We start from the raw sequence: 26809 nt of genomic DNA, 5'->3' as shown, positions 1-26809 counted from the left end.
TTTGTGCGCAACAGAGAGAGATTGATCGTGTGGATGTGCGTGGTGCAAATGGAGGCTCTCTCACATGAGGATGACTGTGGTGCAGATGAAGGTTCTCTCACTCTGTCCGCCTATGGCGGACGCCCTCAGATGACCTGTGCTCTGAGTCTGCGTTTTCCACAACTCTACACACACAGACGTCGCTGTGTTGCCTGACTGGCTGACCGGCTGCTGCGGGACCCTTGGGAACAGACAGCCACGCTGCCCCCCTGCCTTTCTGGCGCAGTGTGTGTGTGGGTTTGCTCTCATCCAGAGCCCCTTCTCCCCTCACTATTACACCTCCTCATCTTCCACAGCTCCAGACCTCGGGGGGGGGGGCTCTTTCTCCCTTTCCCTTCTCTCCAGGTGCCTGTCTTCTCTCTGTCTGTCGCTTGGCACCTCTCCTGCACCGCGGCCGTGTGTGTGTGTGCTGAGAGGCAGGTCTTCACGAGCAGTGCAGGGGTGGCCTGCCTGAAGGCAGAGTCATTCCCTTGTGTGATTTTGACTTTGAAAACAGGCACCGTGCTGCCAGACTCTGGCCCACAGAGACCCCTGCACTTCTCCTCTCTCCCTCCCTCCCTCCCTCCCCATCACTCTCTCACTCCTCCTCTCTCCCTCCCTCGCTCACTGTCACTCCCTTACTCACTCCTTCCTTTTCTCCCACTCTCCGTTCACGGCAGAGAAGTAGTTTGCTCTTGATTCGTGTGGAAGGGTGATGTGTTTGCCTGATTAGGACTGATGGATTCATTTGTCCTGTAGAAAGCCATCTGTTGTTGTGCGACCTTCCCAGGTGCACCTTGTTGGACACACTCCACAAAGCCTTCAGTCTGATGATGTCACCCAGGTCTTTCCCCCCCTCCCTCCCTCTCTCTCTCTCTCTCTCTCTCTCTCTCTCTTTTCTCTTCTCTTCTTTTTCTTTATTGCTTGTTCTCCCCATTTCTCCTTTCATTATATTCCATTTTATCACCCATTGCAGTTGATTACCGTGTATTCCCATCACCACGATTCCTCTCTGCGTGGCTTTGGTGGGATTATTTGTTTGCTCAGAGCTCACGGCAGGGCCTTCTGAGGTGTCGGATGCAGGCTGTGGGCTGGCTTACGGCGGGAGCTCACGAGCTCGGCGACGATGTCGGCGGGGCGAGAAGGTCTCCCTCGCCCGCACACCTCACTGTTTGCAAACCTCTGTCGTGGCTGATGGAACTGAGCTGGACTCCCAGCCATGTGCTGGGAGCCACACCGGCCATCAATCACCCTCTTCCCACAACGCCTCTCTCTCTCTCTCTCTCTCTCTCTCTCTCTGTGGCAGCGACCCCCCGTAGTCCGCTGCTCTCCACTAACCCAATAACGGTGCGCTGTAATTATGTGATGCCTTTTAAAAGTCTGCCGCCAGCAATTATCAGAGCCATACATCACCCCCTCTGAGCAAATCTCACATCCCTTACCAGAGAGGAAGAGAGAAACTCCGCCTGTCCCCAGAGCCATCTGGGCTGGGTCAGAGCCGGGGGAAGAGGTCCGAACAGAGCTCCCCCAGGCCCGCCTTAGTTATTCTGCAACTCTGGTGTGGTAAAACCGTCCTGCTCGCCTTGATGGCCAGGAGTCCACTTGGAACATCGCGGCGATGGCCACTCTCAAAAATCCCTCTCATGTTTTTGTTAATTTCAAGCAATCTCTGGTGACATAGCTGCTAGCAGGATCTGGTCCTGTGGCAGGGGCCAGCAAGCTGACTCTGCCGCAGTGGGGGTTTTCCTAAACACACAGAAGCAGGTAGCACTGATTCACCACTCTAACCAGTACACAACACACTTGTGATGCACACTTATCTCACGTTAACACAACACTGAAGACCGTGCTAGTTTCTAATTGCTCACATACACAGACACACACACACACACACAAACACACACACACAGAGATAGACAGACATGCACGCGCACGCGCGCTCACAGTGCCTCTCCGGAAGACAGCCTGAGCCATAGCTCTCCACGGACTAGCAGTCTTAAAGCTGCTTAATTCTATCAGCCAGTCAGTGGACAGCAGTAATTACATTTGTGACAGGAATTGTGCTCTCAGAGAGAATGTTTCAGTCTGACAGTGGCCTGCTATTTATAACCTTCAGCTCACACCGATACTGCTCGCCATTTTCGTGTTCGGCCCCACAGTTCACCAGACCTGCGGCACCACCCCTGTCTCTCTTTCTATCTCTCTATCTTTCTTTCTTTCTTTCTTTCTTTCTTTCTTTCTCACTTTATCTTTTCTTTTTCTCTGCATTTCGTTGTCTCTCCGTCAGTCACTCTGTTCACTAGATCCCCTCTCATTAGAAGTCATTTAGAGTCCTGTGACTTAACTTCATTGTAGTCATTTAATAAGGGATGTCGAAGAGTACAGGAAACGGCCTGAGCACTTATCCTTCCCCATGTGGTAGACAGAGGGCAGGGGGCGCTCTGGAGCACACCCACCCGCACTGGGCAGCTCCATGTCGCCATACATTAATCAGCTTCTCAAATGCCAGTCAAAGCCTTTAGTGATGGGGTCCTGAGGAGCCCCCCTCCATGTCTCAGATTCTCCCCTCGTGTGGTTTCTCTTCCGCTGCCTCGGAACGCCAGACCCTGTTTCCGCCTGCGTTTGAACAGCCGTTAGCCGGGGCAGAGCGAGGCACGGGGGCGGGCAGACAGGGCGCCCGATTGGAATTCCAGCGTGGCGCGCCACCTGTCGATGCGATGACTCCCTGATTCATGAGCGCGTAGAGCGTGTGCCAACGCTCAGGCTAACGATTTTCAACCGCAGGAGACACCACTCGAAGCAGGGGGTGGGGTTGCGGAGGAGAGGGGAGAGGGAGGGATAGAGAGATGAAGGGAAGAAGGGAAAGCCCTGATTGATGGAGACCCTGTTCTCCAGCTTGGTCCTCTCATTCATCACTCCCTGCAGAGGCGTGGACTTAAAAAGTCATTTTCATAAGAGCAAGACAGCCCAGGAGAGAGAGAGAGAAAGAGAGAGAGAGAGAGTGTCTATAGTTTATTCAGATACACATGTACACTCACTATGTCTCTCTGTCTCTCTCTCTCTTATATACATGCGCACACACCCTGATCACTGCAGTCCTTATTAACTTTTAACTCAGTCATCAGCTCAGAAGGCCTCTGGGAAATAGTCGAGCTATTGACCCCTCAGCCTTAAACAGCACGCATACTAAATGACAAATGTATTTGTCTGTGATTTAAAAAAATCAACAAGGGTAGTTTGTTTGTTTGTGTACTTTTTGAGCTCTGAGATATTGCCCGAAGTCCTTGAATCAAATTACAACATACTGAAATTGTATTGGTTCCAGATTTTATGTATAATAAGAAAACTGAAGGAGGGAAAAATACTTCAAAACTAAAAATTGATTCTCCTCTCCTCTGTTCTCCGGTCCTCTGCCAGCAGTGTCCAGTGAGGAGCTGGGTCCCACTCTGGGCCTGAAGAAGTCCAGTTCTCTGGAGAGTCTGCAGACGGCCGTGAGCGAGGCCCAGAGGCACGACCTGCTGCCCTTCCACAGGCCCCGCCCTCACATGGTGAGGGGCCGCGGCTGTAACGAAAGCTTCCGCGCCGCTATCGACAAATCATACGACGGGCCGCCCGAGGACGACGATGGTGAGTGGCGCTCTCCGAGACCGGACGGGCTATTCCCGTCTCGTTGGTCATCAGGTGGCCCAGTCGCAGGGGGCCGATTGCGACGCGGTCACCTGGAGTTCTGCGTTCTCGAGCGTGCATGTCGCTCTGTGACTGACCCAAACACAGCACAGCAGGCACTTACAGGTGAAGCACGTCTGGGCGCGTCTGTACGTGTTGCCGGGGTCAGGCCACAGCTTTGACGTGCTGCGCTGTCGTGTTGTGCCGTACCTTGTCATGTCACGCAACGTAAGACTTGTTTGTTTTCTCAGTGCCGTACTTCAGATTGTGATTTTGACCGTTGCTGTTTTGTTTGTACTGATCTGTTGTTTTGCTAATAGGATGTTATCTGTTGAGTTTATGTAAATCCACCTTGAATGTGTGAAAGTCAATATATAAATAAACATATTCTGATTATTATTATGATTTTTAGCTGTGTGTTGCTGGTCTGCGTGTTGATTAACTTTGCGCTGCCGGGTGGTGTGTTGCTAGGGAGTGTGTTGTTGAGCTGTGTGTTGCTAGGTAGTGTTGTTGAGCTGTGTGTTGCTAGGGAGTGTGTTGTTGAGCTGTGTGTTGCTAGGGAGTGTTGTTGAGCTGTGTGTTGCTAGGGAGTGTGTTGTTGAGCTGTGTGTTGCTAGGGAGTGCGTTGTTGAGCTGTCTGTTGCTAGGGAGTGCGTTGTTGAGCTGTGTGTTGCTAGGGAGTGCGTTGTTGAACTGTGTTGCTAGGCAGCATGTTGTTGTTGTGTTTCTGGACGGTTTGGATCCAGCAGTTTCTGCTCCGTGTTGATCTCTGCTCTGCTGTGTGACTCTGTGCTGTTGTTTGTGCTGTATGCTTCTGTGTGTGTGGCAGTGCTGTGCGCTGCTGTGCTGTGTCATCTCTGTGCGCTGCTGTGCGCCTTTGCCTCGTCTGTCAGCGGGAGAAAGAAATGGGGAGTAAAATGAGCGTCTTTGTCTCCGTCATGCGCTTCCTGTTCACTAACACCAGTTTAATTGGCCGTCCTGTGAGAGCGCGCAGACCACAGACACGGGTGCAGGGAGGCCTGTAGACGAGGCTGGGGGTGGGAGGGTGACAGAACAGAGATATCGCTCATTATGGTCAGTGTGAACAGGCAGTCCCTGACAGACGCGGCACAGCTGAGGAACAGCAGTCTCAGACCCTGCGCGCGCGCACACACACACACACATGCGTATGTGTACACGATTCAGTGTTATTTAATGCACCACAACCACACACCACCTGTGCCTTGCTCTTACTTTTCATGGAGTCGTGGGTGTACCTCAGATTATATGGGTAAAAAACAGAAGCTGAAATCAGGGACAGTGATTATTTAACTCCTTTGCCGTGTGTTTACTGATCCTGGGTCAGTTTGTGGTCAGTAGGGGCTGACTCAGGACTCTTCCTACTCTGTGGTAATATGTGCGTTCAGTTGACCCAATTATGGCTGCATATCTTCAAAACAAACTTTCAGAATTAGTTTTCTCATTAACACAAATTATCGGCTTGTTTCTCTTTTCCTCTCTTTTCTCTCGTCGACGCTGAATTCGGTGCGAACACAGCTGGTGTTTACCAAGATGTGGAGATGGCTGGAGACAGTTCGCTCACACACATTTCCTCACGTGCAACCCACCCGCAATAGACGAATGTAACACACATACATACACAAAACAGATCAATGTAACACACACAGGTTAAGACACAGCTGTGAGAGGGGCAGTAATTAAACTCAGACTTAATCTATGCTATGTGGTGGTAATCCTTCCATGTATATATGTGTATGTAATTGTTTTAGTGTTTGTTCTCTCTCGCCCTGTGTGTGCGTATGTGTGTGCATATGTGTGTGCGTGTGTGCAGACATTCATGAGGATTAGGAGTGTGAGTCTCCATAGCAGTATAGTCAGGAAGCAGCAGATCCTAAAAGGTCACACGTGACCCAGAAGGTCTTAATAACTTCCGCTACCCACCAGCCCTCATCACGTGTCGTACATCGGTACTGAGGACAAACAAAGGCAGCATTCCAGGCAGGATTTGATTTGCTTAGAAACAGTTCCCATTGGACTCTGAACTCCGTGGAGCTCACTTTCAGCTTTGATATTCCCGGAGTTCCGATGGCAGGTAGTGCTGTGCGAGCTCTTGGAGCGCTGTAGAGTCCTGCCACTTCTCCGTCTGTGAGCGGCTTTGTGTCGTGTGGCAGGAATTCCGGCGGCACTCCAGCCCTCTGCCTTCGGCTCCCTCCTTTCCTGTCTGTCTGTGTCGTCCGAAGGCTGACGAGGATTGGCGGGGTGGGCGGCGTCCTCCGGAGCGGCCCGCCCTGAACACGCTCCACAAGCCCCGGCACGGCCAGCGCTCGCTCTTCCTTACGGATCCGAGCGGCTGTTCCGGGTTTGTTTATGACGAGCCAAGAAGCGATAGCCTCAGCAAAATGGTTTCCCCTATAACTGAGAAATGCACGTGTGTGTTTGTGTGTGTGTGTGTGTGTGTGTGTGTGTGAGAGAGTGAGAGAGAGAGAACACCAGATCTCATCGAGGAAGATGTTTTCAACCTGTTTTGTTCAGTCAGTGTAGGTGCTGCTAGTTCAAACTCAGATTTAGCGGCCGGATGGATAGTTCCACATGCAACAGGAAGAGCATTCATCAGAACCCTACACTGGATTTATGTGTGTGTATCTTGCACTCAAACAGCTTAATAACTGAGACTGTCCAAGTGGGAGTCTTTGTGCCGCGTGTCTGGAACAGAGCTAGTGAGTGATGTAGACCAGCTCCCTTTGCAAGGATCAGACATCCTGTGAATCAGATACCTGCTCCCAGAGCTTCTAAACCACATGCACTTTAACATCTGAGTTTACAGGATAGGTATACATTTTAAATAAACCCAAATAAAACCTCCTCACTGGGTCTTGACTAGTATTGGCTGTTTAGTGTCCAGCTGTTTAACCGCTGATGGATACGCATTTGTTTTCTTACATTTGATTTTGAATAAGATCCTGGCAACACGGGTGTAGCCAGTGGCACTTCCAAAATAATATAACATGCTGTATGTGTGTATCACTTTAAGATTCTCTCTCTCTCTCTGTTTGTCTGTCTGTCTGTCTGTCTGTCTCTCTCTCTCTCTCTCTCTCTCTCTCTCTCTCTCTCTCTCTCTCTCTCTCTGTGTGTGCGCGTGTGCGTGTGACGGATCAGACGAGGGCTCCGAGATGAGCTCCGGGCGGGAGACCCCTGCCAGCGGTTCCTCACGCCAGGGCACCGGAGACACCGACGACAGCAAAAAAGACAGGAGGAAGAAAGACGAGAAGAAGAAGAAGAAGAAGAAGGACAAGTTGAAAAGCAAAGCGAAGGACAAGGAGAAGAAGAAGGCAGAGGAGCCCACCGAAGAGCCCGATAAGAAGACCAAGAAGAGAGGGTTCGGACTGCTGAGGTACCTCACCCCCCCCCCCCACCTCTCTCTCGGTCTCTCCCTCTCTCCTCATCTCCTAGTGTGTGAATGGCTCAGGGCGCGTGACGGCGACTGGGAGCGAACCCTGTGATGGAATGCGGCAGGGTTTTGTTCGAAGGCGCACAGCAGGCTCAACCCTGCGGCCAACATAACTGGGCACAAATTACAGCGAGTAAGGGCCCTGAGCTGCTGTTAAACGGAGCAGTCAGCCCTGGGCTCCATATGGCATGCTGTCTGGGTGTCAGGGCGTCCGAGCGCCCCACGCCCACTGCCAGGGCTAATCTCTGTCGTGGCGGGGGCGCCGGAGCCGGCACCTGCCTGCCTGCCTGCCCCGATCCGGAGGGCGGGGCCACCAACTGCAGTGCGTGTAAGGAGAACCACATGGCTGAATCGGCAAATCGGAGCGTGGGCGTCCCGGCAGGCTCCGCCTAACGGGCAATTAGTTTTTTAATTGTTTTAATTTGGCCGGCTGCTGGGAGACGAGGTCTGCCACACTCAGCACTGCTGCCACGACACACACTGTGTACTCCAGCAGAGAGAGAGACAGACACACACACACACACACACACACGCAGAGACTCCAAAAGACAGATGACGCCTAGGAAGCAAAAAGAAGAAATAACGGATAAAGCAGAAGGGCTAGAGCCAGAGGAGCGATGTTAAGAGGGCCCAGCTTCCCCACCTCAGCCTGTCTTTCTCAAGGTGAACCGTCGCTGCTCTTCAGTCAGCGTTAGTGAGAATGCTCTGCTGGTCTGACTCCACTGCGCTCTCTCTCTCTCTCTCTCTCTCTCTCCCCCACCCCCTCTCTGTGTCCTCGCTCTTTCTCTCCTGAGCCCCTGGAGAGAGATAGTCGGCGTACCCATCGCGGCCAGTCCCTCCATCACCACGCCGCCGTTCTAATGCGGCCTGTTGTTCTGGGGTGATAAGCGGCCCTTCCCTGCCCTGCTCTGCCTCCTGGCCCGTGGGACGGAGCGATGCGGCGGGGACGGGGTTTCACGCGGGTAATTGCAGCTCGTCAGGAAACGGGGATTAGAGGTGGGTGGTGCGGGGCGGCGACTGGCGCAGGTCTTTGCTCGGTGCTGACGCTGCTGCACAGCCTCCCCGACGTCTTCGGTCACTGGGAACGTTCACAGAGAGAAAGAGAATAGAAGGAAAAATAAATAAACAAACAAGCCCAGTTGGCGCAGCGATGTCCTTTGCCGAGGCTCCCTCCTAAACGCCCTCCGCTACCCAGGGCCGACAAACGCTGCCTAGGTGTCTGCTCATTACCTATGGCTGGAATGTCCGCGCACCCCCGCCGTGCGCTGCCCTGCTCCGCCCCCTGGTCCTGCTCCGGCTCCGTCGCTGGTGAAGGACAGGACTTCCCGAAGGACGGGACCTCCAGGGGTCTCAACGCAACGGCGTTGCCTCGCGGTGGGCAAAGCCCGCCGCACAGCCCCGTGGTAAGGGCAGACTTCGCGCGACCCCGGCCATCACGAATAATGTCTCGGGTTGCGCCGCAGGTCCGCCTCCGATCCACCGCGGCTCCGCCTCCTCGATGTTTGCACGTTTGCGAGAGCCAGCGGGAGACGCTGGCCGCGGGCCACGGCTGTATTTGTGGCGGAACAGACAGGGCCCCGCGCCTCGGCCCCCGCTGCCTGACTCAGCTTGTGTGACGTCCTGCGGCCTGGTGATAAGCAGGGGACAATGGGGAAGAACAGGGACACCCGAGCGTACTGGGCTGGACCGGAGTGTCACTGGTGACGCATCTGTGTCCCAGTGTCTTCACTGGTTCTAACCTAAGTATGTTAAAGGAACCAACTGGCTAATGATTCTCCAAATAATGACTGATTTACACACAGCCAGTAGTGTTGGCGAGTTTTATCCAGATATTCGGATGCTCAGTCTTTATTAAATGTTTTTATTTGTGTGTGTGTGTGTGTGTGTGTTTGCAAACATGCCCTTGTTCCTGCTGCATTTGAGTACTCCTGTGCATCAGACAGCGAACATTTGTACACACACATTAGCCCCAGCGGTGGACGGTGTCACTGTTAATGGTAGCAGACCAAGAAACGTTTCGTCACTGGTCTCGGCAGAGGTGATCTGTAAGCAGCAGAAAGTGTTTCCTGTTTCCAGTAGTTTAGGTGTTATCTGGCAGTATTGTGTGTGCCCTTGTATTGAGTATACCAGTTACATGTTTTCAGTAGCTGGTGTGTGCGTGCATGAGTATGCGTGCGTGCGTTGGTTTGGTACTTTTTTTAAAAAAAAGTGTTTGTGACAAACTTTTTGCCCTATGGAGGTGTTGGTCTATTTGTGTGTGTGTGTGTGTGTGTGTGTGCGTGTGTGTGTGTGTGTGTGTGTGTGTGTGTGTGTATCCTGCTGCCCCAGGTGGTGTATGGTGCCCATTATGATGTTTTACATCCTGCAGACAGATGGGATTCTGAAAGACCCGCCAAATGTCTCTCATTCTGCTGCTATGCTAAATTCATTGCATGAATAAGTGCGCACACACACAACTGCATTGTAGTGTCTGGGATCAGAATTCAAATCCAAATATTTTGTCCCCCTTTTCTGTGTTAACACGTTTTCCAGACTCCTTCCACCCCTGTGTGTCAGACTGCACACCCTCCACCACGTGAACCTTTTTGCCCAAGCTTAGCTTGTTATACAGATGGGGATCAGCACACCACCCCTAAACGCTCCCAGGTCTGGCCACTAACTTTTTTAAGAACAGAGGAATTCTCTGTGAAACCGAGCAGCTTCAAATGCTTCCAGATTATTCCTGACGATAAAGCCCTTAATCTCAACAACTCTCCGGCACGTTATCGAAAGTAAAACATTACATAATTAAGATGAATGTACAGTGATTGAATAGAGCTGCCACTCTTCAGTGCCTCCTTTCTCCCACCCTATTAAAAAGACTCAAAAGTCTGACTCTCCCGTTACAGGAGCGCCGTTACAGGAGCGCCGTCACACTCACCGCGCCCCAGGCTGGAAACGTGGGCCTTTGACACTGGTTGTGTTTGAGGAGTCCTGTGTTTTGAAGTTTAAATTGTGTGAACCGGAGGGAGGAAGGGATGGAGGGAGGGGAACGTGGTACAAACGCAGCGTCCGAAGGAGAAAGCAGCCAATCAGAAGTCTTGCTGCGATGCTGCATCTAAATAATTAATAATGATTTAAAAAGCGTTAAAGCTAGAAACCTGTACTGAATGGGTTTATAATTCAGCAGTTCAAATACCTCCGACTCCTGTGCTGAGGTCCAGGTAATGTAAGGTCACCATGAAGGTCAAGTGGAGCTGGAAGCGGAGGCTGTGACCAAGGCCTTGGCCTCCGTGTGTGGAAGTGCAGTCTGTACAGAGGCGTTATCTTCCTGGACTGGTTTGTTATCTGCGTACTGTGCAGCATAAAGATAAAGTGTAATATCAGTCAGACTCAGATGCGATATCACACTCTGTCACCGTCACACACACAAGCGCATGTGCACACACATGCTCAGACACAGGAACACGGTGAAAACACCTCAATCACATCTCAACACATCTCTTTCGCAATCACATCTCAACACAATTACCCGAGCTGGGTGCGGGTTATTGGCGAGGTGAGATGATGGGAGCCGGAGCCGGCAGGCTCAGGCCTGAGGGAACGAGACTCCGGCTGACAGCTGGGGGCGAAGATGGAGCTAGACTTAGCAGCAGCGACACGCTGGGACCGTGTGCAGCAGCGGCAGCGGTCTTACGCACCTGAGCTGTGTCGGCTGACACACAACTCTCAGAGGATTGTGACAGGGCTTCTGATGACTCTTCACACCGATGGCTTTCAAATGAGCCCAGAGTTATGAGGAGAGGTAGAATTCATAGAAGTGGCCTACCCGTTTGTTCTACACTTAGTCGTAGCATAGCTTTCACTGCACGTGCGTGTGTGTGTGTGTGTGTGTGTGTGTGTGTGTGTGTGTGTGTGTGTGTGTGTGTGTGTGTGTGTGTGTGTGTGAGGGGCCAGTGTGTGTGTGTGTGTGGCCTGTGGTGACTCCACTAATAGTCTCTAAAACGAGAGGAGAGTTGCAGTCACAGATGGTGCTGCTTATATATTCCCTTTCAGAAGCCGGCACCTTGGCGACAGTGATGGAGCAGCCCCCGTGCTGCTTTGACCCGTCCCCCCTCATTGTTTAAGCATTTCCCCCTGTCTGTCCCCTCCTGTTTACTCTCCTTGGCATTTCTGAAGGGCAGGAGACAGCTGAAGCATCTGGCTCACATTAGCTAGCCCCTACCACTCGGACACTGCACAAACCTTTCCCGTGCCCGAGTCCAAAACCTCGGCCAGGGCCGGACCCAAGCTCGGGTAGCGATCGCTGTTGGAGATACCTTTGTTCCCATCAAAGGTTGAGCCGTTCTCGGCCTGCGGCTTCACCACGGCAACGGCGCGGCGGGCGGGGCGGGGCGGTCCGGGTCTGTGGGCCAGCATGCCGTCGCCATCCCACAGGCTTGTCTGTGCCACATCTGCATATGAATCCCTCAAATCCTGCTTTGATGGGAGCTCAATCATCGCGTTTCATTCCCGTGACACAATGTCCTGATTAGGATTATCCGCTGAACGGGAAGGCTCCAGCGCACTGGTGGGTGGCGCCCTGATTCGCTCTCCTCGTCTCCCGCGCCACCCTGAACAGAACCCGTGTGCCGCAGCCCCTCGTCTCCAATTTATCCACGTTCCCTGACCAGCGATCGCCCGCCGCTGATTGCATTACCGAGCTGAGATGTGGAGCGTATTCGCTCGGGTCCATCTCCCAGTGGGAACGGGCTCACCTACGAACTTCTCCCCTCCCCCTGCCGCACTCTGTCTGAGCGCGGCGCGTTTGTCTGTCTTACGTTCCGTTCTCACTCTTGTCTGTCTGCGTGCGCAGACCGGCCCAAGACGGGCAGGTTCCCCAGTAATCCTTCTGGCTGTAGACTCTACTGGCTGCAAACTGTAAATCGCTCATTTCTTTTCCCAGCGGCCTCTCGCCACGGCTCTGTCGGAGGGAGGAGGAACGGCTAGTTCCAGGCAGCCGGCCGCCGGTTTAACACCCACAGCTTATCGGGCTGTGGCTCCATCGCAGCGGAGAGGATGGGGCTTTATTATGTCCCCCACCTTTCCCATGGCGGTTTCTGGCGGGGCTTTATTGTGGAGTAGTGTGTGTATAATGTGTTTCTAGTGTGTTTTCTTTTGAATGACATCCACTTTTTTTCTCTGACTTTGCCCAAAACTCCTCAGCGTTGTAACATTTGCAGTGCGCCACTATTTTTGCCCCGTTCCGGGAGATAATCCTGTTTGTATTCCAGCCTCTCAGCTTTCTCAGAGTTTCTGTACAAACTGGACAGGTTTGTTTGTGTGTGTGTGTGTGTGTGTGTGTGTGTGTGTGTGTCTATCTATATGTGTGGCTTTTAATGTGTTGTGTGTGTGTGCGTTTGTGTCTGTGGATTTGTTTGTGTGTGTGGGTGTGTGTATGCAAAGACACACGTGCATTCGAGCTCTCAGCCGGTCCGCTCGGGTCTAGCTATCGGACACAGCATAGCGCCTGTTTGCCATCCTGCGTTGTGTGTGTGTTCGAGTGTGTGCAGCCTCTCAGTTCTACTTAATACATTCTAAACCTGGCTGGAGTATGGAGTACTTATATTTTTTTCCCCTCTTAGACAGCAAAAACCTGTGGCCCCCGTTGAGGTTTGAGGGCCCACAGACTCCCTGGGGGACTGAGACATGTTTTACCCCTGGCAAATCTGGGCCATGAGGGGCTTCTGTGATGTTTTGGAGTGCCAGCCCTGCTCCCGTGCTCCGGCCTGAAGTGTTGATCGCGTGGAAAAGCTCTGCTCAGGCTGCCATTTCAGGTTCTTCCGGTACCGAGAGCTGGAGACAGGCATTCCGGTGAACTCCGGCTGCACGCTGCAGGCCCGGGCCTAGGCCCAGACCAAAAGAGCTGTCCCAACTCCTCGGCCTTGACGTGGAAAAAGACAAATGCAGAAGAGGAGAAAATGACAAAAGGAGAGGTGGATGTGATGTTCACACGTCTGTGCCTGATGTGCACCTCCTGGGAGGTGATCCTGTTGGTACATCTCCCCATCCCCGCCGCAGGAACGGAGATACAAGATCCCTGCGTTTGCGTGCCCGTCTAAGTGGCGGGGGGGGGGGTAGATCTCTGTGTTTGGTTTAGTGCTTGCACCCGGGCTGTCCCTCTAGAGCTCACGGTTGACTTCTAGATCATCACTGTTAAATTTTGAAGGTTGTTTTTACGTTGGACAAAAAAGCAGTAGATGAGAAGATTAGGGGAAGAACTGATGTGATGGGGAAAAGACATGTGGCACTCTGGGATTTCATTATCGGCTGGTTCTGGTTCCACACGCTTGCTAAATCAAACTTGAAAAGAAACACGATCTTGTGGAACACACACATAACGAAGTAATAATAATTAAATTTAGCAAAGCTGCATTCCTCCTCATCCTCAATGCCTTGTTAGGAACACAGGTCTTCGGTAAGGTCATTTGGACGAGGGCCCGTCTGGTTCTAAATCACAGAAATGGCTTTGTGTTATCTGCGGTCTCTCTTGTGTCATTACCCACCTGCAACCTCTATTAGTTTCCCAGCCCTGTTTTGCGTTAATGTCTTCGGAGCGAAGCTTGATTGTGGTGGAGGGTGACTGTGTAATCTGCGCCATTACGGTGCCGTGTGTCTAATGTTAACAGTGCGCGAGGGCTGCTAATGAACGGGACAGATTAGCGGAGCTTGGCACCCAGGTGCGATTACAGACCAGGCCTCGTGAGCTTCACCTGCGCACACAGGCATGCCCTGCAACCGCACTTACAGCCCAAGAGACCCCCCAGAACGTTCCAGAAAGACGGATTGCACAAAGCTTCTCACTTCTGCAGTGTGGATTCACGCTCATCTCCTTTCGTGTATTTGATATTTCTGTTGCTTTTCCGTCCGTCTGTCATGTTCTCCCCAAACAGCATGAGCTCAGAGTGGGAATGCGTTTTTCAAATTTTCAGAATTTGTTTATTTTATTCTGTTATCATCATCTGCACTCTGACACGGTTCCACCTCCCCCACCAGGGTTTGTTCATCTTCTGCCTTTTCCTGCAGGAGCGACGTGAGCTCTGCTCTTCCTCTTAGCCATCGGGCTCTGTTTACGTCTCCCAGGCAGAAGTCAGTCACAACCAAATGAGTTATAGGTTTCTCCCTCCAACCGGACAGATTTCTGAAATAATTCTCTCATTTGTGGAGGCCTTATTATTGTGCACTGTCAGTCAAATGTCAGCGTATGGAGAGATTAAAAAAAAAATTTAAACTAGCAGAAGACAGTTATGTCTGTGAATATTTATGAGATGATAAACTTCATCGGTGCCAGGATTCCCTCCCACCACCCCTGAAATCTCTCCTGAGATCACTCGTCATTTTTAAGCAGTTGGTCTCTGTAACCAAATGTACGCTTATGGTCTCGAGTCCCCCAAGAAGCACGTACTTGCACGCACGGTTCTAGAAGCCCCATCGTGACGAGAACATCTCGAAAGTTCTTAGCCGCAACTTCAGAAATGTTCTCTGGGGTTCCACGAAGTCGCGGGGGCGGGGGTTGTGATGAGGATGAAGGAGATTGGATGAAGGGCTTCAGAAACGACTATCTCCCAAGAGTCTGAGCGAAAACAACGGCGTGGAAGCGGAGACCCAGGCAGAGGGAAGGCATTCTGTTCGTCAGCCTGTCTGCTCTGGCCCCGTCCTTCTGCTCTGCACGCTGCCTTTCTTCTGCACCTTATGTTTCTCTCTCTCTCTCTCTCTCTCTCCCTCTCTCTCTAGCGTCTCTCTCTCTCTCTCTCTCTCTCTCTCTCTCGCTCTCTCTCCACCCATTCTCTGAGCTGTTTGTCTGCAGTAAACTCCAAGCCCCAGGCCTGGCGGTCAGAGCAGAGGAGCAGTGTGTTGTTAGCGCGCTAGCACTGCCAGGCTCTCCGAGCGTTCCTTTTAACGTGCGGTCAACGTCCCCGCCGCGTCTCCCCGTATGTAATTAGCAGGCTGCTGGCTAGATGAGGTGCAATGCTGCTCCAGCCTGCCGGCGCCGCAGAGACCCGCTAATGCATGCGCGCCGTTCGGGAGGAGGTGCGCCGTCGGAACAGCCAGGGCGTCACCATGGAAACGGCGGGTCCAGCTGCAACGCTGCTGTCGCCACCCGATGTCCTTTTCCCACCTCGGCGGCCGCACCGCCAGCCTCCCCCGTGGTTCATCACGCCGGCCCGAGCTCACGAGACACCGAGCTTTAGACCTATAAGTGTTTGTCTTAGTGGGGAAAAAAAAGCTCTTGCCTGTGTCTCGGTCGGTATAGGTTGTATAATCTATAGTTGCATACGAGCCACCTGTCAGACAGGGCCCAGACCCCAGGGCCATTAGAGGTCGGACAAAGCCCGTAATGGCGCGGTCTTCTGAGGGCTACGAGATGAAAGAGAGGCCGTTCTGTTCCGTCGGAGAGAGAGGCACCCTGCGCAATTACACTCTGAATGACCGTCATCAAGCCAAGAGCTATTGATTGGCTTCCTCTGCAATTACTCTCCCAGCATTCTCCAAGCAAATCTAGCCGAGATCTCTCTCAGGGAGGTTAAGCACCTCTCAGCAAACTTTCGGGGGCGGGGGGGGGGGTGCACTTCCGAGAGCTCTAAACAAGAGCGCGCATACAGTTATGCGCCAGGTCCAGACGGTCAGTTCCAGAACCGCACGGTTCACGGCCGCATTTGTGCCTGCAACTGGGTTCTGGGGGACCGATCAGAGTGCCACCCCCCCCAGCCCTACGCCGCCGGCCACCTCCCTGATGCTCAGACGGCCTCGTGGCCCACGTCGCTGCCTGGCTTTCATGTGCCCGGGTGAAGGTGCACTTACCTGTCCCGCCTAATAGCCGCTCAGGAGAGCCCCATCAGTGATTCTGTTTGATCCCGACTGAGGCTGCTGGATGGTAAAGGGGTTCGTCTCGCGGCCACTTCAGGCTGGCAGGGTGAATGCCGTCGTCCTGAAGTAGATACGGGGGGGGGAGTTGGGGGGGGGGGGGGGGTGTGGCGGAGCGGGGCTTGGTGGGGGGTTGTGCCTCTGAAGCGCTACACACACTTTCCACCGAACGCATAGAGACAGACAGACAGACATGCACTTTGGCATGTGGCAGCCGCCCCACTGCGGGGAAAAGCCCTCCAGTCTGAGCCTGTGATTGGCGTGTTAATATTCACACGAAAACAGAGCAGTTGCCGATTAAGACACCACGCTGCACATGAGAGCTCATTGTGTGTGTGTGTGTGTGTGTGTTTGTGAGAGAGAGAGAGAGAGAGAGAGAGAGAGGGAGCGAGAGAGAGAGAGAGAGGGAGAGAGAGAGAGAGAGAGACTGTTCATTTACCTGTCCTGGTTCCCAGGGCTGAATGCCACTCAGTTGTGCTCTCTGTCCAAAGCCCAGAATCTGCTGCTGAAGTGTAAAATGACTGGAAATGACTGAAATTGGGTTTTCCTCACGTTTCTCCCAAGAGTGTAAACACGCGAGTCTTCACATCGTCCAGACTTTCAGTGTAAAGTCCAGTGTCCCGGATGCAGTGCGCGCTGCGGACATTACTGGGGAAATGTTAGCTCAGTGTTGTCGGCGCATTAGTTTTAATACTGGCCTCTGTAATAGAGCAGCTCATTGTGTTATAATTACAGAGCCCACTGCCACTAAACAGGAGAGAAAGGGGCCTTTTGTGGTCTTAGACACTAAAGCCTCTCTCTCTAACTCACACACACACACAACCAGTGTGCCCCTGGCATCCGTGACCCACCCTCCAGGTCCCCAGGGCCACTCAGCTGGACAAAGCCCCTACAGCTCCGTGGTTTGGAGTGAGCGCGCCTCAGAAGGGCGGATCTGCCTCTTTTTGTGCCTCTGCCTTTCTCCTCTGCATGTGTGGAACTTCCTGAAGCCCTTAGCCCCTTTTCACGAAGTGCGGCGTCCACCTGGCCCTGCTCGGGCCCAGCTAAAGCCCCTCCTCTAATCCCCCTTCAGTTCCGCTGCTAAACATGCGCTCATTATCTGACCTCCTTTTGCTCACCGCAGCCTCTCCGTGCTCTGGCTGCTTTGTTTCGTCTCGCGCTCCCATTGGCTCCTTGTCTCTCTGCTTTCTCTCGAGCTTTGTCCCTTGCCTGCTTGCTTGCTTTCTTATCCTGTTTTGATCTGTTCTTTTTTCTTCGTTCCTTTCTCCTTATGTGCTTTCCTTACACTTCATTTTATATTCACAGTACTTCTGCCTCCCCAATTAATTTTTTTTTTCTTTTTCTCTTCCTTGTTAAGTTTCTGTTTTGCTTTCTTTCTCTCTTGTTCTCAACATCTTTTGCTCTCTCTCTCCGTGACTCAGCTCCAGCTCCGGGACTCCTGGGCGGCTGGGCCGGGTGACTCACCCTGGCTCTCGGTGCCAGGTGCTTCCCTCCCCACCCCCGCGTTTCTCTCACCTGTCTGGCTTGACGTGGAACAGACGGCCCGGCAGTCGTGGCTCTCCACCTCCAACTCGGTGCACTTTGGCCCAGCTCGAGTGCCTTCCCTTAGCCTTCCTCCTCCTCCTCATCATCATTCTGCAGGCCTATCCCTGTCCCCTACCTCCTCTACAGCTCAACAGCCAAACGCCAAGACCTGCGGTGGTAGACGTGTGAGCTGAAGACCCACACCCCACTCTCGCGGGTTCAGCGGTTAACGGGTAGGGTAGGAGCTAGGGAAGAAAAATTTGGAAGGGGCCAGATTTCACCCGAGCCAAGACAGGAACGATTGCGGTCTGGTGGGTTGAGGCCACACTCAGCCTGTGTCTGCCCTTCCTCACAGTAGTCTGAAAGGAGAACAGCCAGCTCACGGGACTCGATCTGGGAATGAGACTTTCATTGAGTTATCTTCCACACATGCCAGCTCTTGTCCTATACCGCTCCGCTCTGATAATTGTGATTTAAATGTAGAATAATAGAATTATTGCGACGGCACCGGGAGAAGGAGATGAAACGTCTCCTGTGTGGCCCCGTGCCTTTCTGTGCCTCTCTCGTGTCTCGCCTGAGCTGCCTTTGATCTGCATCCTCATCATCTAAGCGATAAGGTCACGGCGAGCGGTTGCCGATTTAAAGATATATTCATACTTAATAGCTTGTTATGATTTGATTCTGTGTGTGTGTGTGGGGGGGTGGTATCACACGCATTTGGTGCAGTGCATATCTGTGGCACAACTTGTCATAAGAGTTTATGTATTTGAAGGTGAGAGTGTAGTGTTGATTTGCCTTTATGAGGTGGCCTCTCTGTGGCACAGATGGGTGTTTGTGTGTGTGTTTGCGTGCGCGCTTGAGATGGCTACGTGTTTTATGCTAATGAACAGAGGAACATGCAGTGCTGTGCTGTGTCTGCTTTCCTGTTGAATATTCAGTATTCACTCGCCTGTTTCCTCTAATTACCAGAGAGCATGCTAATGAATTCATCTAAATCGGCTGCTAATTGGCTGTTTGAACAACCCCAGATACTTCAGAATGTGCTTCTCTGCCAATCAGAACACTCTGTGCCATTGGATGACTCTTCATTGTCCATCCATCACATCGATACGTTTCGAGTGTTTTGGTTGCCCAATTATTGTAGGGCTGCTGTTGTTCCCTTTTAAATAAACGCTTCCGTACCCACTGGCACCTTTTACCAGCCAGCAGTCTGACGCATGGAGAATGTTAAGTCGCCGAAGTGCCTGTTTTTCCAACCGGAGGGACGGGTCTCCGGTGGCTCCATCTCCCTGTGCCCCCGGTTAGTCCACTCGCCTCCTGCAACTGGCTCCCATTAAGCTGCTATGGAAACGGCTCTCATTATCCTGGCAGGGGCCCGTCGGGGACGGCGGACAGTTGCGAAGGTCAGAGCGGTGACATCACCCCGGCCTGATCTCGCTCGAGTTTGACTCCTCCGTCAGAGAAATGCAGATGAAAAGCAGAGCGAGAGATGAAACTTGTTTCCCAGCTGCCTGTCTGACGTGCTCGTGCAGATCTCACGCGCGAGCATCTGTAGGGAAACGACTTGGCTCTTTCTTTATGCGTTTCTGTTACTCTCTTTGTGTGTGTCTGTGTGTGGTATGTGAAGATGTTGTGTTTGTGAGCGTCTTTGTGAAAGTGAGTGGGTGGGTGAGTGTGTGTGTGTGTGTGTGTGTGTGTGTGTGTGTGTGTGTGTGTGTGTGTGTGTGCGTGCACGTCCCTCTCAGTGGAATACTGTGTGATGAATATGGAGAGGAGAATGCAGGAAGAGCTAATTAAAGTAGACAGGCTTTGCGCTGGTCTGCAGGTGTCCTGTAACGCTACTCCTCCCCATCTCACACACACACACACACACACACACACACACCAAAGACACTTTCAGCTTAGCTTTCAGTACCTAAGCCAATTTTCCTCTTAAATGTTGGACTGTCTCAAAGTCTATAGAATCGCTTTACAATCTGCTAATGAATGTAATTTGATACTTTGTCCTAATGAACATTTTTAAAATATATCATTTTAATATTAATTTATAACACAGTGAGCCAGTATACATCTCTTGGTTGATATCACATTACTGATGTCATAGCTTTGTCATATTCGTTCACTCCCTAATTTGCATCCTTTCAGAAAATGTATGAATGCATTCACGCTCACACACTCGTTAACCTTTTGTTTGAGCGTGCGTGTGAGTGGGCACAGCAGAGGTGTCAGACGTACCCTTGCTACCTCCATGCTGCCTTCAGTCAGAGGCTGGCTTGTTCGTGGCTCTAACCCCGCAGGTGTTGCAGGCTGAGGAGGGGGTCCCTGGGAGAGACCCCTCAGCAAGGGGGTGGAAGACCAAGTTAAAATAAAAAGAATTAATATCTTCACTTTTCTTTGTGCCTTCGGGGACAGCGGTCCTCCGAGGATATGGGTTTGCCTAGAGCATGTTCCGAGACAGAGAGAGAGAATGTGTGTGTGTGAGAGAGAGAGAGAGAGAGAGAGAGAGAGAGAGAGAGAATAAGGGGAGGGAAATCATGAAATGCCATTATTCTAGCCTGCCAGATATATTACACTCCTATTACTAAATTATAAACTTATGATGGCAATAGAATGGCAGTGGGAATGAATCAGAGAAAGACGGAGAAGGGGGGGGGGGGGGGGGGAGAGATAGAGAGAGAGAGCAGTAGTAAGGGTGTGCATGTAACAGGTCTAGTCTGTGGGATCTGCGGGGCTTCGCCCTCCCATGGAACTCCACTCAGACCAGAGAAACGACGGGAGGAGCTTAGCGCTCCTCACCAGTCAGCAGCTCCACTTGACTCCTCTGTTGGTCAGTTTTAGTTTTACACCATTACAAATGGTTTTGCGCGTGCGTGCGTGTGTGGGGGGGTGGGCTCCAGCTGTTTTCTGCCGTTCCTCTCATGCAGCCTGCTCCCCTCTGTCTCTGGCTGTCCTGTGGTCTCTGGCATTGTGGCAGTCGATCTGCTGTGTTGCTGTCTTCCCCGTGAGGTGGGTGAGCGGCGGGGGCGTGTCTGCTGTCCACCCCGCAGCAGAGCGCACGGCGTCCACGGCCCCGCACCGTCACACTCGCTTAAAGATGTTTGGGGAAACGGTCTCTTCCTATTGGCGACATCAGTCATCTCCATGGCAGCATAATATGTGGATTGTTTGGGGAAGAGAGAAAAGGAAGAACTGGCGGTGAGAGGGGGCAGGGTGTGTGTGTGTGTGCGTGTGCGTGTGTGTGTGTGCGTGTATGTGTGTGCGTCTGTGTGTGTGCGTGCGTGTGTGTGTGCGTGCGTGTGTGTGTGCGTCTGTGTGCGTGTGTGTGTGTCTGTGTGCGTCTGTGTGTGTGTGTGTGTGTGCGTGCGTGCGTGTGCGTGTGTGTGTGTGTGCGTGTGTGTGTATGCGTGTGTCTGGTGATAGCGGGCAGAGCTCCAGCTCTTGATAAGTCCTGCATGGCCTGACCTGGAGTCAGAGGGAGCCGTGAATCAGCCCTTTTTCATTCAGGGCCTGGTCATGTTCGGCTTACCACAGAGCTGATCTAACATCAGACTCCTTCCCTCTGTGTGTGTGTGTGTGTGTGTGTGCGTGTGTGTGTGTGTGTTGTGGTCAGAAGAAACCTTCCACATCAGCACTAAAACCCTCTACATCAGCACTCTTGCCTTATTCACTTTGGAAATGGTATTGAGGTCTGAGTTCCATTAGTTTGTCCAGCACACAAGGAATTCTACAGGGCTGAGTGACACTTTCAGACCACTAATGCCAGACTGTCTTTATTAAATCGTCCAGATGTTATTAATTAAATTGTTCGGATGTTGGCGAGGTGTGACGATGCGTTCAGGCGTCTTTGTGATGATTTGTTTTTTCAGCTCGAGTCTTTTGTCAGAACGAAAGTCGTAGCGGCAGTGGCAGCCCCGCTTCAGTATCGCCGTGGCGGCAGTGGCAGCCCCGCTTCAGTATCGCCGTGGCGGCAGTGGCAGCCCCGCTTCAGTATCGCCGTAGCGGCAGTGCCAGCCCCGCTTCAGTATCGCCGTAGCGGCAGTGCCAGCCCCGCTTCAGTATCGCCGTAGCGGCAGTGCCAGCCCCGCTTCAGTATCGCCGTGGCGGCAGTGGCAGCCCCGCTTCAGTATCGCCGTGGCGGCAGTGGCAGCCCCGCTTCAGTATCGCCGTGGCGGCAGTGGCAGCCCCGCTTCAGTATCGCCGTAGCGGCAGTGCCAGCCCCGCTTCAGTATCGCCGTGGCGGCAGTGGCAGCCCCGCTTCAGTATCGCCGTGGCGGCAGTGCCAGCCCCGCTTCAGTATCGCCGTGGCGGCAGTGCCAGCCCCGCTTCAGTATCGCCGTAGCGGCAGTGCCAGCCCCGCTTCAGTATCGTTCTTTTGGTTTGGGGTATTTCCATCTCTTTCATTATCAGTAGGTGAGCCTGTAATTATGTTTTCTTGATATGATTCATTTACAGAGGGACACACGCTGTGCCGGTTAGTAGTGTAGAATGAAGACCCGCTTCCTGCTCAATACTGCATGCGCACACACACACACACAGAACAGGAACAATCTTACTGCTTTCCATAATAACCATTGTGTGTGGATGTGAGGTACATGTTAAGTGGTTAAATCTGTTTAATCACTGTGTGTGTGAGCGCGCATATGTTTGTGCGCACACATGCATGACTTGGTGCGGGGGGTGTGTATAGGTTTGCACGTTTAGTTTTGCTGTGGCTCCCGTGCCATTGCCACGGTGTGTGCGGGCTGCCCTCTCTCAGGCTGAAAGACACCAGCACACATGAGGAACGACCTCGCCTGAACCTCACCCAGCGGAGTTGGGTGCAGAGATGATGCATGTTAGCAGAGTGCCCCCCCCCCCTCCCCACCCCTCTCCCACTGCCCACCTTACTCCTACAGTTGTCTGGGAACTGCTCGACACACACATGCAGGCTTCAGTGGGCCTGGGTTGGATACATGATGTCATTTACAAACAGTCATCACTTTCTGTCTCTGCCTCTCCATCGCTTCATTTCACTCTCTCTCTCTCTCTCTCCTACTCTCCCTCTCACTCCCCCCCCTCTCTACCCCCTCACCCTCTTTCTCTCTCTCCCCCCCCGCCCCCCCACTCCCCCCCTCTCTCTCTCTCTCTCTCTCGCTCTCTCCCTCCCTCTGTCAGATTTGGAAAGAAGAAGGAAGAGAAGGGTAAATCGGAGTGGAAGGCGAGCTTGGCGAAGCAGGCAGAAATCCTGAGCGTGGAGGAGCTGGAGAGGATGAAAGATGAGCGAGAACGGTGAGCGGCTACCTGTGCCTGATCCGTCTGCCACTCGCCTCCCTGCACTTTGCCTTTCTGCCCTCTGGGCTTCTTCAACACTGCAGCCTAATGTGAACACAGATATCACAGCGGCGTGCTTGCCAAGCTGCTCTGCTATCTCTGAGCCCCATCTCACAGACACGCCGGTGGCCGGTGCAGTGTGGGTAAGCGCTGTGAGGCTTTGGAGGAGTGGTGGTTGCTTCAGCTGAAATAATAGCGTTAGTGTAGAGAATCTCAGAGCCATTTATTCAACAGTAAAGCTCCTGGTAGCTATTTTGACGATGTTTTAATTCACTGAAATACGCTAAACTGAAGGCAATACAAGACATAATCTGCTAAAACAATAATCAATGGATCAAGTGGATCAATCAGTCAATAGCGCTCTCTCTCTCTCTCGTTCTCTGTGTGTGGGGGGTGGGTAGGTGTATGGGTGCATGCCTGTGTCGTGCAGATGGGTACATTTGTTCAGCTAAAGAGGCGGGTTCTTTTCCCCTAAGGCGCTGGCGCAGTGCTGGTCCAGGGCGGCGCCGCTCAGCATGCTTTAGGGCCCAGTGAACGGGCCAGAAGCTTGTTGCATGCGTCTCTGTTTTTCTTTCTTTTTTTTCCCTTCCAATCATACACCTGGAAAAAAAGCCCAGCCTACGAACATATCGCCAGGGAAGGAGCAGTTCAAAGCATCTCAGACCTCAGAACTACAGTTCCCGGAACTGCCTCTCACCTGCCTCTCAGAGTAGTAAACAGTAAAAGTTCTGTAAAAATGAACATTTTCTTTCCTTTTTTTTTCCAGGATTGAGGCTAAGCACCAGGAGCTGAGAGGCCGGCAGGTGCGAGACCGCTTCGGCCCTCCCAACATGGAGGATGACGACGGAGACCCCAATTATGCACGCATCAACGCTTTCAAAGGCCGCCTGTCCCCATCCCAGGCCCTGTATGGCAACCGCAGCCCCTCACCCCAGAGGTCGGCCCCTCACAGCCGAGAGCCGTCTGGCGAGGACCCGCTCAACAGTCTCTACGCCAAGGTCAACAAACCGAGAGGCCCACCCCCCCATGGTCCTGACAGGTAAGAGGCGCACACACACACACCCCCACCCCTGTATTTGTAATTTAATGTTACTATGCTGTGTCAGTGCACTGTAGTCCTTACTCCACTGTGAGTAGTTGTGCTTTGGCTGTTAGGGTTGGGAAGGCTTTGTGCATTTAGAATGCCGATTTGCTGTGTGTGTGTGTGTTTGTGTGTCAAACCCCTCCACAGTTAGCTCTGTGTGGTGTTTTTCATATATATATATATATATATATATATATATATATATATATATATATATATATATAAAAGAAATATGTATGTATGTATGTATGTTATTTCAGGGGGAATGCCGTTGTGAGCCTGTGTTATGAACACATGTTTGTAGAGAGACAGAAAGACTGAGCTGTCCTGTTAAGTTATTTCATTAGTTCACCTTTTTGTTTGACTTTGTCTAAAGAATCGCAGACACATCATCTTTGCCCACACACACAGCATGCTCTCAGTCTTATCATCTTACTCAGTGCTCTCTCTCTCACCCATACACACACAAACAAACTCATTGTGTGTCTCGTGCTCTTACTCAGTCTCGTGCTATCTGCACACACACACACACACACACACACACACACACATTGAGATTAGCTTCATATGATGCACAGTTTTTTGCTTGTTCAGAATAAAGCCTGACTAATTTCCTCACCTGCTGTTCAGGTGTGTGGAGGCGAGCCACTCCTCACACCATGTGGCGACCTCCCCCCAGCACCGAGGCCTTCGATTTGCCAACGGGCTGCTGACACGATGCTTCGGTGAATTAGTCACACGTTGTCAAGGCCTCTGTCTGTGCTGCATCAGGAAGCCACTAAACGCAGGAGTCACTGCGCCATAGACGGACGGCTTCGTTTAACACCAGCCTCCCAGAGCCTTTAACCACAAGAAGTTATTTAGAAAAGCAGGCAGTTTAGCACAGCCTGCTACCCGCCGCTGTCAGAAAAATACCGTAAAAAAAAAAGATTGTTTAATCGTTATAAAATAACCCCGTTCAGTCTGGCAGCTCGTCGCCACTCACGGTTCTGAGTTAACCTCTAAAATTCTGGGAATAAATGAGCTCCACATTCCCATCATGTACAGCAGCCGCGCTCCAGTCCCAGGAGCGAGGGGTTTTGGGAGGCCGCGCGAGGAACGCGGCTCCGAGCGTCCGAGCTCTCTCCAGCTCTCCTGTGGAGTTCGGTTTCCGCCTGTAAACCCGCGCACCCGATCCAGCTGACCCCAAGCGTCCGAGTCCCAAAGGAAGGAGTGTCAGGGTCGGGATCAGTCCTGTCGGCGAGTTCATCAGGAGGCGGCGGTCCTCGGCGACCCCGGCCGCTTGTGCCTCCACTGCGCAGCCTCCTTCTCCTCCTTTTTGTCCTCCTCTGGGACCCCCTCGAGACTCCTGCCCTTGGTGTGCCCTCCTGCCCTCTCTGGCCTCCCTTTCATGTGAGAAGTGCGGGCAGGAGGGCGTGTGGAGCGAAATGACCCTCATGCTGGAGGTGCTCTTTGTGCAGCGAAAGGGGGGGGGCGGCATCCACCATGCCCGTCTGGTGCAGGAGCGACCCCCTCCACCATGCCCAGTGGTGGAGGGAGGAAGGGCGAGAGCCATGTCTTCAGCCCTGAAGTCCTCCACTATAGCCACTGGTTTTCTGGGACCGTTTTCCCCATGCAGACGCAGAGGAGAGTGTTCGGCGTGCGCTGGCCCTGAGCAAACAGCCAACATGGGCCCGGGGTGTCCGCGTCATGGCCTCCCAGCACTTTACAACTGGGTGTTTGCTCCCCTCTCTCGCCGCTCCACCGCGTGGTTCTGCCTCACCGCCGAAACAGTCCTATAAATCAATAGAGGGGGAAGGAAAGCTTTTAGTGCAGGTGGGGTGAGTGCTGGAGTGCTTCCCTCCTTGTTTAATTAATCAGCCATTCTGGTGAGCTGAATGAGAGCTCCATGCAGCCGCTCCCAGGCTGGCCTTCCACGGTGCCAAGCTGCGCTCTTAAGTGTCCGCCCCCCGACTCTCCCGCTATCACTATACCTCACGCGCTCTCTCTCTCACTGCCTCTCGCGCACTCTCTCTCGCTTTCACTTGCGCTCTCTCCTGCCGTGTGTGTGTGTGTGTGTGTGTGTGTGTGTGTGTCCCTACATCCCTTCGAGGTAATTGGAGTGGGACCTATATGTGCTTCTGTTTCGGGGAGAAAAATCGACCACAGAAGCGTCGAGAGCGAGAGGGGGTGGGAGAGGGAGGAAGAGGGGCAGGAGAGAAAGAGGAAGGCCTTTCGTATTTGTGCCACCACTTCCTGGCTGCCATTCAGTAAAGAAAAGGAATTCACAGCGGAGGCCACGCATACGGAGAGAGGAAGACGAGGTCAGGAGCGCTCGCATGGCCGAAGGTCTCACTGCGGCGGCTCCGGCACGTGGCGTCCGGTTCCTGGCCGCGCCGGGGTTCGACAGAAACGCCAGGTTCACATGAGTTTGATTGATAGTCCTCGTTGGAACACACTGGTGGTTTTTGAACGTTTAGCATTGACATAGGACGCCGTACTTTAAGCTGTAAAGAGAGAGAGAAAAAAAGTATTTGCTGTGTCTGTTTTTCTACCAAGCAAGTGTCGGTCTGCAGAAGAGCCATAGTGTGATTGGTGTTTTAATGAAACAGCTCTGGCACCAGGTTGACTTCACCTGCATAGCAGCAAATTAGAATGGTGAGAGAGAGAAGGAAAAAACATTGATTGGCTGTCTAAATAATGTTATGCTGGCCCAAATATTTCTAATTATTTCTTCAATTGCAAATGGCATTTAAAAAGTGCTGTCACTTGTGGTTAGGGCCCCGGAAGCCGACCTGTCACCGAGAGCTATCTTTTGTTGTCAAATTTCATTTCTGGAAATGTCCAGTAATTAGAGCGCACTGGGCCACTGCTATTAGTGGGGAGAGGCAGCAAGA

The 26809-nt window shown here is 52.5% G+C and overlaps 1 protein-coding gene across 8 annotated transcripts in view; it reads left to right on the top strand.

Moving 5' to 3' along the window:
- pard3bb (par-3 family cell polarity regulator beta b) overlaps positions 1–26809 on the top strand; it is a 167094-nt gene that overhangs the window by 103636 nt on the left and 36649 nt on the right. For 4 of the 8 annotated variants that reach the window (XM_027025790.2, XM_035523518.1, XM_027025787.2 and 1 more), the window contains 4 exons: positions 3439–3645; positions 6841–7075; positions 22694–22807; positions 23616–23888. In XM_027025790.2, the coding sequence (XP_026881591.2) occupies positions 3439–3645; positions 6841–7075; positions 22694–22807; positions 23616–23888 (829 nt within the window). Of the gene's footprint in view, positions 1–3435; positions 3646–6840; positions 7076–22693; positions 22808–23615; positions 23889–26809 lie in introns of all 8 variants that reach the window. The other 4 variants (XM_027025788.2, XM_035523517.1, XM_027025786.2 and 1 more) reach the window with 1 other exon arrangement.

This window comes from Electrophorus electricus, chromosome 2 (genome assembly GCF_013358815.1).
Source record: "Electrophorus electricus isolate fEleEle1 chromosome 2, fEleEle1.pri, whole genome shotgun sequence".
Taxonomy (NCBI): Eukaryota; Metazoa; Chordata; class Actinopteri; order Gymnotiformes; family Gymnotidae; genus Electrophorus; species Electrophorus electricus.
The sequence above is the reverse complement of the archived record's forward strand: the minus strand, read 5'-3'. Positions and strand labels throughout refer to the sequence as shown.